Raw genomic sequence first — 12,068 nt, 5'->3', positions numbered from 1 at the left:
TACTTGGTGGTGGTTGTAGAGTTTCCTGCGCCCCTGTGTCCAACATCTAACCCTGTTCTGTCACGCCAGTATTTGGCATATGAGGCTTTCACATCACAGGAGTACCCTTGAATTGGCTTAATAATTATGTAGTCGACTAAAAAGAGAAAGCGAATGTCACTTGGTGGTCAAATTCTTTACTTTTATCCAATGAAATCTTTTCTCTCATCACTAGGTTTAGAGAAATATCGCTTAAGATTTACTGGGATATGGTAAAGTACCTAATGGAGAACCAAAAGGTACATTTTGAATATATTCCTTATTACCGTTTCACTAGGCCCCTGACATAAACTACTAGTTCTGGTTGAAAAGCACCAGTTTTTCTGAAAGTCCCCGGACTAAAAATTTCTGAAGGCAAAAAGGGAAATGTATTTAGCTTAAGGCTCATGCTTGCATTACCACTATATTAAGCATACCTCTAACTTTTCCAATTGTTTTTCGTGAAAGTCTACTCATAATAGGAAGAGTGAGAATGCCACAGCTCTTTCCCGATTCTGCAAGAGTGGAGGATAACAGACACGCAGAGCCCACGTGCCCTGGAAGTGCGTCTCCTTGAATCACTGCTTCACTAAGGTCTTCCTAAAAATGCAACAATGTTTACATATTTAATTTTACAGTCATACCACGTGTTTCATTAGGGTCACGTTGCGTCTTTTCGGCTTGCGAACGCGGCGAACCCGGAAGTGTATACCCGGTTTTGCTGCATGCGCAAGAAGTGTTCTGTGCGCTTCACACATGCGCAGAAGCGGCGCTCTAGTTAGAGACTTTTCGGGGTGCAAATGGCACCCCGGAATGGATCAGGTCTGTAACTAGAGCTACCACTGTATTGCTGTGAATTCATCTTGGCACTTCTTTTAAATTCCTGGAAATGTGAGGATGCAGAACTTGGAACATTCAGTGGGTTGCAGCCTACAGTCAAGCACCGTTATTTGTTCTGCAAAATGAGCCTGAAGGTTTTGTGAATTTACTCATGTATTCAGTATTCAGATGTGTGGAATTCAGAACTTAACAGGTTAAGTTGTTCTGGGTGTGCGTCACATTCTGACGTCAGCTTTCGAAGCTGGGAGGAGCTACCACTTCTCTCTGGGTCTTTGAGAGAGAAAGACGTGCCTGTACTATGGCTGAAAGAAGCCCAGGATTTTGTTGATGAAATGTCGCAATAAAGAGCTGTTTAATGGACACAAGTGCTCTCTGTGTTATCTGAAGCTAGGCGACGGTTTTTTACCGCTGTGTTTACTCTGCGAAGACGTGACTGACGGAGCAGACGTGGCGTAGCTTGTGAGGAAGCGTGCCGGACCGTCGTAAATGGCTAATTGGCGATCGTAAACCAATTAGAAGGTCACGTACCAATCAATAAACATTCCAACAAGATGTACCCTTTTACAGTTACATTACGACTGAGAAGGCTAAATTGTGTGAATGAAAACAGCGAGTGGATACTTGGAACGTCAGCTCTGCAAGGTTGCTCATGCGGTCACTGGATACAACCTGGTCAGTTTCATAAGTCCTCAGATAATCAGTAGAATACTACAGTAGTGGATTAACTGCACAAGCCCAATACATTTGATACCAAAGAGGTCTAAAACATTCCTCGTTCTGTGAGGTTCTTCCCCGCCTTCCACTTTCCTATCTATAAATTGTACCAATAGGATAGAGGTATAAAAAGGCTTTCTGGCCACCAATATTAAGCAAATAGCTAAGCCCTCACCTCAAAAAAGTCAAAGATTAATTCCAAATTGTCCGGTTCCATGGTCTGAATAGTATATTCTGTCCATCTATCAGGCTGCAGACCATAACCACATTCTGGCTGAGAATGACGAGATTTGAACTCAGTGTCACTTATTAGTGAGATCTCCAGCGTGTTTGGCATTTTTTGTTGAATTGTAGGTGACAGTCTATCATCCTCTTCATCTTCACCCTCCTCCTCTAAGCCTTCAAGGGTGAGCTTCACCCTAAGCAGTAAGGAGAAAGCAAAATGTCACATTATGTAACAAATCTTCAGTGACATCAGTAGTGACAGAATAATGTATTATGCTTTTGGTAACACAATGAACTCAAGGCACTAAAAATGCAGCATTATTTTTCTACTTAAGGACTCCAGTCTACCAATAATTTGAGTGTCTTGGGGGATGGGATGAAGGAAGAAATTCCTAAAAGGAGGCTGCATATGTACTACAAACTGTACAGATTTTTATTTTTAGTTTCCCAAAAGCAATGGCAGTGAAGAAACTCAATGCTGATTATAAAAGACTGAGAAATAACCACAATAAAGCCAGAAGCTATGTAGGGGGAAAAGAGTTTCTGAATTTAGAAAATGGACTGGGAAAGGAACTCAGTTTTTTCACTATGCCAACATAGGTTCAATAGCAAATGGAGAACTTTGATTAGCATGATCATACCTAAACCTGGATTTTTTGAATTTTCTCTTAGTTATAGAAACAGGAGGCTTTTCAGAAAAATGCAGGCGTAGCCTTATTTCTGTCTGACATGTCAGCCAACCGGAATCAACACTTTCCACATCATCTGACAAAGGAAAAATGTAATAATTACAAAATGATTTTGCTACATTCCAGAATGACACCAAAAAGACTTCTTAAAGTTGTCACCAAAGCACTACTGTCCCAATATCCCAGTTTCCGAAAGGGAAGTGCCATCACAAGCTAGTTGCTGCTGTTGAAACTAGTATAGGTACAAAAATTTGAGGCATACACAACACAGACCCAAGCAGACATACTGGAATGACCCTAATAACAATAAACGGTTTGCCGGCATGACCATTTTCACTATGTTTACATGCTTCTAAAACTATGGATGAGTTGTCTGCATGAGCAGAAGTCTGCAAAAGCCCAGGGCTTGTGCACTCCCCACTCCTCCCCCCACAGGCCAGGAGGAGGAATAAACTAGGATTCAGTTTAGATTTTCATCAAATCCTGGCAAATCACTATGTATGTAAGAGGAAAAGTGGCTTAAAATACTGTAAACTCAAACCAAGTCAACTTCAAACCGTGAGTTATGAAACAGGCTTGCTCAATATGCCAAAGTTTATTTTAAAGAACTATTCCTGGTTAGTACATAACAAGCCAGGAATCAGCAAAAGAAAAACTGAAACCTGATTTATGACTCCTGCTAGCAAAATGAAATAGGAGTGCTCATAACAGAGGCTTTGCTTGGGCTCAAAACAGATTGGCTTTAGCGTTCTAGGCAAACCCTCCTACTGTGTGGAAATCCACCAAATTGCATTTGATGTTTCCAAAATCAACCTTGAACATGTTGTGCGCCAGGGAGAGGAAATTTACTATCATTTATTTTAAATGGCTTTTAATTCACATTTGAAGGCGCTCTTTCTACACAAGGCAGCTTACAAAACTCCTACATAAAAACAAAACTACGATAACAGTGCTTCTTACCAACGATTCCGAAGTGTCCGTCATCAACGGAAATATCCTCTAAAAATGAAGGAACAAACAGTGAGAGAAGTTCACATTCACAGGCTACAAATTATTGCGACTTTAAGCCTCAATCCTACACATACTTATTTGGGAGTAAGTCGTATTGAACTTTATGAGACTTTGATCCAAGATGGCATGTGGAGGACCACGTTATCAGCAATGGTTCTACTTTTGCACTTCACCGTTAACTGCTATAAACCAAACCATTTAAAAAGAAAAACAAAGCAGCAAGTTTACTGCAACCTGCAAGATACCTCTAAGCTTTGTTTTCTTGCTAACATTATCTCCAGGCAAACTTAGCATGATGGACAGTACTTACTTCAAAATGAGCTATGTCAACTGGAAAAAGGATATTGCATTATCTTGACAAAATATAATCCTAATTGCTATTATACTAGAAAGATAATGCTATGTTACTAATGTGACAGACATTAAACTATCTGCTAAGCAACCAATAGTTCAGATATAAATCTTCTGCGTTTACAATTAAAAATGCTTATTTTCTTCCCTGTGCTAGAAACAATAGTTTCACCTTCAATCCATGCTACAGATAGGTAAAAGATGAAAAGCTTTAGACATGGAATAAACTCATCAATAAACAGAATTATTCAGAGTTCAAAGCTGAAGTGTAACCCTCTAATATCAAAAGCTCAGTTTTACCCATGTTCATTTTCAGGCACTATTTATATTAGGTCTGACCTTTCACCTGTAGCAAAAGAGTTGGGGTTTTTTTTGGCCATACAGAAAAAAATATCAGTTTGGAATAATCCCGTGAGGACCTTAAACTTTTGTGTGACTAATCTCCTTCAAGGTCAGGGGGACTACTAAGTTAAAAATTGAGAACAGCCACCGGGAGAATGTTTTCAAAGCAATGTAATTTCTCTCTAATGAGGTTATTGGGTCTTAGGTTGCCTAAGGCAGCACTCCCAATAGGATTGCACTGTAAGGCTTGGTGTGCACATCTGTTCAGAATAAAGTCACCCTAAATTCAGTTAGATTTGCTCCTAGGCAACCATGCAAAGGATTGCAGTCTTAGAAGGAAAACCTAAGTTCATTCCTTTGAAGCCCATAAACTAAGAGTATGGATTTTACTTTCAAATACAGTCGTACCTTGGAAGTTGAGCGGAATCCGTTCTCGAAGTCCATTTGACATCCAAAATGTTCGGAAACCAAAGTGCGGCTTCTGATTGGCTGCAGGAAGTTCCTGCAGCCAATCGGAAGCAGCGGACGCCCCGTTGGACATTCAGCTTCCAAAAATTGTTTGCAAACCAGAACAGTCACTTTTGGGGTTGCGGTGTTCAGGAGCCAAAAAGTTCAAGAACTAAGCTGTTCGAAAACCAAGGTACGGGTATAATGCTATTTAGGTGGGCACATTTCCATTCAATTATTTTTTAAAAATATGAATGAAATAAAATCAGCCAACTGCAATCTTTTCAGGTACACCTGCTCCAGAGAAGACAGTATATAACAACAATCACCTTACTGAACCACCTTCAGGAGGAAGAACATTAGTTTAGACAACATGTTGCCTTTTGTACAGTTTATCTCAAATGAGTAGAAAAAATATCTACATTATTTATCCTGAACAGTGGAACCTCAGTTGTCGAACATAATCTGTTCCAGAAGACTGTTTGACTTCCAAAATGTTTGACAAAGGAGGCACAAAGGGCGGCCTGCAAAGTCAATGAAGAAAATTGAAAAAAACTCAGTGGAAGCCATTAGACTTTCATAAAGCGTTCAAAAACGGAAGCATTTACTTCCAGGTTTTCGGCGTTCGAAAACCGAAATGTTCGGCTTCCAAGACACTCGAAAACCGAGGTTCCGCTGTACTTATATTATGTGCTATTGTATTCATGAATATGCTTATGATAATGTTTCAGAAAACCTCCAAGGCAAAAATAATCTCTCTTACGAAAACAACTGGCACTCTGACTTAATGTTAGCCACAGTCAATTTATGGTTTCCACCACAGAGAAATGGTCTGTAAAGAACAAACCAAAATATAATCATGAGAGCTTAATCTCAAAGCGCAGTGACTATTGTCAATTACGCTCATTTTAAAATGTCCTGTCTCCTTCTTTTAATGAAGACTCTGGGGGTTCACAAATTCCTCCTCTGTCTAGTGAGCATGGCAAGCCTCAATGCAGAGGATCTTCAAAGAGCAGCACATCAAGAGGCAGCTCATCCTCCCTAGCAGACAGCCAAAATCTGTGGACCCCTAAAAAGAAGAAGGCACAAATGGAATGTATGTTTCAAATCCACACTATTTTGTTCACAAACACTTTAAATGCTCGTGCTGTGCTAAAAAATGGTGCCTTTGTAGCAGTGGTCTTAATCTTAATCCTACAAAATATTACCAATTCCACTCAACCGTTTTGCAAAATATTAGTAATCTTATGCATATGCCTCAAAAGAGATGCAGTTCATGCCCATACCTAATGGGGTTATTGATCGTGGTGGTAGATGAGTCTCCCACTTGTGAATTATGACTTGGCATGGACCACCGGTTTTCTGTAATTTAAAAGTTAAATGTCTGCAATAATTTTCGTTAAATCCCGATTTATTTATCTTTTAACCAGTGATGCCATTTACAATCCTTTGTGAGCGTAGTTTACTTATACCACCTTTGAAGCGCAAAGCTTTAAGTTTAATTCACATCATGTATACCATAATCATTGATGTCATTAAGACGCATCTCATCACCCTATGACAAAAAACCCCATTCAAATCACACTGCCATCTTATACTGAAGGGGGGTGGGGGGTGGGATTGCAATGGCAGCCCCTTAGTCTATCCTCCCATTTCCCCTTCATCTATGCATTCAGCTTAATCTCTGAACAGAGCTTGCATAAATCAGTCCTGCTTGGAGGTTAGATTGAACATATGGGTCAGGATCTAAGCCAGTGGATACAATCCCATGCACAGACCCCACTCCACAGGTCCAGATGGCTATGTGAGCTAGCCTAAGTGGTGACAAATTCTGAAAAGTGTAGGGTTTTCCAGTATAGTTGCAATCGTCATACATGCTAACAGGCCAATTTTGGAACGGTCGTATGGGTATAACTAGTCACAAAAAATTGCAAACGCATGCTAACCAATTTGGGCGCTTAACTAATTGTTATTGCTTTCTACAGTGCGTCAGACACAGAAGTTAAGTATGACACAGAGCACAAAGTCTGCACAGCATACCATAGCCCCAAATCTTCTGCACTTATATGCAGATACAACACCCCACCACCACTGAACCAGCATAGGAAACAATGGGGATCTAAGGCTCCCTTTCCACATGCGGAAGGAGTCTTTGGTTCAAAGAAGGGCTGCTTTGTGCTTCTATGCCAAATATGTGAAAATTTCCTGCTTGTATAGAAGAGTTTTCACAAGTATAAGAGCTGCATCATAACCCATGTAGTACAGCCCTGTATGAACTCCTGTGCAATTGTCTGAGGAAGAGCATTAGCAGCTATTTGGATCCAACCCATTGCTTTGAGCACAGTGAAAACAAGAAGCCTGAATTTCAAAATGAATGCCAATAATAAAGTTCCTTAAACACACACACATATTCCTGGGTTGTTTTGTGTTTTTTTGTATATTTTTGGTTAAGGTGATAGAAAATGTGTATAACTCAAAAATGAACAAGGCAGAGGGCTAGGTAGGAAAAATGAATCATTAATGTGTATCTTTCAGCCTGATCAGCCGAAATTTCTATTTAGGAGTTGGGTGCTCAAAATTTGCCATTTTGAGGGTTCTCAGCTGATCTTTGGGTCTCATAAAGCCTGGTTTGCAGCTGATTGGGGGTGTCTGCAAACCCCCTTTGGGCTGAGCCATGTCTTTACCAACCCCCCCCCAAACTATGATGTAGTACAGGTGGGCACAGTTTGGACAAAATGGCCTTGTGAGCCAAATGGGGAGGACTGGCGGGCCTGATTAGGCCCACAGGCTGAGGGCTCCCCACCACTGACAAAAAGTAACCCACAGGATGGATAAGTGTGGCATCAGAAGCCAATCACAGCGTGCTTGTTTTCACATGATGCAATTTCTTAGCTGGCATCAAAAATGAGCCCCATGTCCCCCTGAAAATAGTAATGAAACTTCTTGAGATGCTTATGTCTCAACACATCCTAAAAACAGGAACTGCCCAGAATCCAGATAGACTGTAAACAAGTTGTACACATTACTAAGTTTTGAGAACTCTTTCTTCTTCCAACCCAAGTGTAAGCATTCACAGAATACAGTACTCCTAAAGAATCTACTTGAATTAGCAAACATTTATTTAAGAACCTAAGACTGCAACTCTAAACACGTTTTCTAGGGAGTAAGCCCCACTAAAAATAGTGAGACAAAGGGTTGTATCTAATGCTGTTCACACACAAGCAGACATATGCTTTTAAATAACTCTCCATCCTCCTGCAGTCCCAAATACCCCCAAAATCTGCTCCAGAGGATCCCCAAGCCCTTCGGAGCCGATCCTGAGGGTGTGAGGGGGACTGCAGGGGGAGGAGAGGAAGATGAAATCCCATTGCACAAGTGGAAATCCATTCGCACAACACTGGAATCTGCCCTTCCTTCCAAGTACACAGTACAGAATTGTGTTTCCACCTACAGTTATTGCCATTATTCAGCTGTACAGCTGACCCTCCTACATTTTAGATTAAAAAATCTATTTAAGAATCATATATTTTAAAATCAAAAGCACAGCATAATTCACAAAGACCCAAGACCATTTGTTCTCACTTCAGACACTGGGAACAACAGAGTCATCCATACAACATCTGCTGAGGTTTTACAAGTTCAAAATATAACAATTATTAGAATTATTATTTTATTATACCCCATCCACTCCGGGTGGTTTCCAACGCATATAAAAACATAATAAAACATCAGATTTTAAAAACTTCCTGATACAGGGCTGGCTTCAGATGTCTTCTAAAAGTTGTATAGTTATTTATCTCCTTGACATCTGATGGGAGGGCATTCCACAGGGAGATTAGTTTGTGTCTTTGAGCCATTAAGCCCATGTAGTTTATTAAATTAAATGTGTGTACAACTGGATCTATGGTCATACAACACGCTAAATAAAATAAATCATCTGAAAATGCAATATGCTTTTAACTTATTGTGGACACTGTACTATTCAGTAGCTAAATCAGAAGGGATGGCATATGCATCCCAAATGAAATTTATTTGAAAAAAGTTGTGCAAGCAGTTTCATACTGGATAGACTTATCTTTTCTAGCCAGTATCTATGGCTGCTAGCAGAGTGGGTGGGTGGGGTTTTTGTAAGACACTTTTATAAACAGATGATTAACAACATAAACAGTAACTTTTGAGTTACCAGGGTCAGGTAATTTTCTAAGAAAGCTTAAGGATCTCCCTTCCCGCAAGCACAAATAAATCAAGATAATACAATAGATGTATGGGATGGGGTATAGAAAAATATTTGCTTAATGTTTCTAAGGAAAGCCTCATATAAAAAGGAAAAGGGCTTCCTAGAAAGCCAACAAGGTGCCAGCTATTTGTACTCTGCCCATGGTCTCTTAGTGTTATTTTATTTCTAAAGCAAAGGAGGGGGCTGATGAGAGTGAACTGCTGTCACTCAAGCTACTATAGATCACTCTTGTCTCCCCTGATGTTGTTGGACTAAACCTCCCATAATCCAGTCGGTTTAGCCAATAGGGAGGGACTAAGGGAGCTGGGGAACAAAGTTAAAGAATACTGCTCTAGATTCAAGAAATCATCTTGATAGCTTTATGCCCAACCAAGCTTCCGCAAGCATCTAAGCAATGTGAACTGTTTTTACAACTGGGAAGTTAGGGAACAGTAACTCTTCCCAATAATAACAACTGATTACATAGCTGTCATCTGCCCTGATTCAAATTAGTCCAAGACAACTTAATGAGGAGTTTAACAGCAGTAACAGAGAGCAAGTCAGTCTCCTTAGTAATAATATTTAAAGAAGCATCATGTCAATTATCTCATATATTTGAAAGTAAGATGGAGTCATACGTTACACGTTAGCAGAAAAATGCCACTTGGACTACTCAAATTATGAACCAGGCCTAAGTTTAGGTTTACATATTCAATCTTGACAGGTATTTTTGGTCATGTTCTAAGAAATCGTAAATATATATTTAGTGTTCTAAATGCACTCCCATCAACAACAAATTTGTGCTTCACCTTCTAAGGTGTTAGTCACAACATCATGGTAAAATCAGAGATTTATCACTCTTGTGTTTAAAAGTTTATGTAAAAAATAGTGAACCTGTTAACTTGCCCTATAAGCATTAAGACTGCAACTAGAAGGTCTGTTTTATTTCCTGGTTCATGACACTTGACACATTTCTGTGTATAAAAACCCCTTCATTTGGCTCTTATCTCGGCCTTAGTCTAATTGTAGGCAGTTTCTCAACTTATAATAAAATGTGAATGTTTTGCAATGTATTTTTAATGTTGAACACCGCCCAGGGATCTTTGGATAAAGGGTGGTATATAAATTGAACTAATAATAATAATAATAAAGACTACAATACATTCCAGTCATTAAAACCAATCAGGGCTAAGTGAAATGACTAGAAATGGGAAAAATGCAACAGGAAGAGCCATTTAATGAAAGTACTGATTATTAATTCAATACACAGGAGCATTTAATGTTACTTATGTTACAGTCAGTCGCCACATTCTACTTTGTGTTCTTAGTATCGCTCCTGCTTTCAGCTTCACTGTATTATATCCTCACATGGGAACAATACATTCTTTATGCTAGAATAACCACCCCACAATAAAAATGCACACTTTTGCCAATATCGAGGTTCACAGTGTCCATCAATATGGGCTCTTTCCATATGTCTCTACTCTGCTATTCCATAAAATTCATACTTACCACAGAAGACTCTGCGTCACACGGAACTTACAGAGTGCACAATACAGAGCACCTACTTAAAAGGAAACAAACTCACCAAATATGTTCTGTGAAGTTTGCATGTATTACAAGGGAACTTGATTTACTTCAGATTGTTTTTCTTTTTTAAAAAAACCCACTATGTTGTAGCTGAATTCTCTTCCATACTTTAAACATTCGGCAATATTTAAAAGGGTGTGGGCAGAAAGGGATAAAATCTAACTTCGGCAAGGGTTCTGGCTTATGAGTCCACAAGCCTTCACCAATTTCTAGTGTGTGCTGCAAAACTACTTAGGCAAAATCTAGCTACTTTCTACTGCTGGACTTATGTTGCTAGTATGGTAAATGCTTGTGCTATGTTTAAAACTCTTTAAATACAAGTTACAAGCAACAAGAATTTTTTTGGAATGCACCAGTTAAGCCTGATATGCTTCACGTTCTACATCTTTCTTACATAGAAAGCACATGGGTAGGAAAAGCATGAGATTTTGATCAGCACGCAAGCTGGGAAGCAGTGATTTGTGGTTTGCAAATACTGTGCAAAAGGTTATATGCAGGCACACTCTCCACATAGAATTCAAGGTCTCATACACAACTGCTTTCTGGGTAGGAAGCTTTTACTGAAGTTAAAAACAGGAGAATTGAATTCAAAATGAATCCAACAGCCAACTATACTGTGGGCTATTTCCAAACGCCATACCACTGGGAACTTATCCCTAAGAGTTAGTCAACAAGTTATATTGGTGCTTATTTAGGCATACGTACCTGGGGTTCTAAAAAGGTCCCCTGAAAGTATCGATATTCAATATCATCTCCCCTAGGAAGTGGAACTGTAGTTCTCCATAGCAGACTGCAGAAAAGTGTTTTTGAAAACATTTTAGAAAAGATATAGGATGGCTGTACAACAAGGACACTTGCTTTAAAAATCCCTGTGTGTGCGCACACCCCTCAGAATACAAGGTGTCTGACCTATACTTCCACGTTGTTTCAAAGGGCCATTTCTGCTGCGACACTATGTATTTTAAAAGCATCCATGCAATTAGCTCCACGTGGAAAATGAGTGGTGCTCATTCATAGCACAGTGATCCAATCAGGGCTGAGTTCTCAGTTACCGTATTTTTCACTCTATAAGACGCACCAGACGCACCTAATTTTTGGAGGAGGAAAACAAGAAAAAAAATATTCTGAATCTCAGAAGCCAGAACAGCAAGAGGGATCGCTGCACAGTGAAACCAGCAATCCCTCTTGCTGTTCTGGCTTCTGTGATAGCTGCACAGCCTGCATTCGCTCCATTAGACGCAAACACATTTCCCCTTACTTTTTAGGAGGGAAAAAGTGAGTCTTATAGAGCAAAAAATATGGTATATGTGAGAAAAGCAGACACCGGGAATTTCCCCCCGCCTAAGTGCAACCACCGCTATGATAGTATTAAAAAACTGAACTTAGGGGCCTTAAAGCTACATCAGATATGTCTCTTCTCAAGAGGCAAGACGAAACTGCTGGGGTAAAGAAAAGGAACAAGATGCCTACTGCATGCAAAGAACTCACTGTGCAGCTTTCTGAATCACATTGGAAGGGGCTGGGGAAAAGGTAACATTTGATGAAGGTATGCAGGGGTAGCCAATGGGGACTCCATATATTGTTGGACTACACCCCTCATTATCTTTGACCAGTGGCCATGCTAC

The 12,068-nt window shown here is 39.8% G+C and overlaps 1 protein-coding gene across 7 annotated transcripts in view; it reads right to left on the bottom strand.

Moving 5' to 3' along the window:
• GPCPD1 (glycerophosphocholine phosphodiesterase 1) overlaps positions 1-12,068 on the bottom strand; it is a 51,720-nt gene that overhangs the window by 15,103 nt on the left and 24,549 nt on the right. For all 7 annotated transcript variants that reach the window (XM_081906236.1, XM_081906237.1, XM_081906234.1 and 4 more), the window contains exons 4-10: positions 11,149-11,233; positions 5,924-5,999; positions 3,447-3,485; positions 2,439-2,562; positions 1,748-1,991; positions 456-618; positions 4-136 (exon numbers count right to left, since the gene is read on the bottom strand). In XM_081906236.1, coding sequence (XP_081762362.1) covers positions 4-136; positions 456-618; positions 1,748-1,991; positions 2,439-2,562; positions 3,447-3,485; positions 5,924-5,999; positions 11,149-11,233 — 864 coding nt within the window. The remainder of the gene's footprint in view (positions 1-3; positions 137-455; positions 619-1,747; positions 1,992-2,438; positions 2,563-3,446; positions 3,486-5,923; positions 6,000-11,148; positions 11,234-12,068) is intronic.

Source organism: Podarcis melisellensis, assembly GCF_964234715.1.
Source record: "Podarcis melisellensis genome assembly, chromosome: 3".
In the NCBI taxonomy this organism is placed as follows: Eukaryota; Metazoa; Chordata; class Lepidosauria; order Squamata; family Lacertidae; genus Podarcis; species Podarcis melisellensis.
Note: the sequence above shows the minus strand (reverse complement) of the source record. Positions and strands in the feature narration are given on the sequence as shown.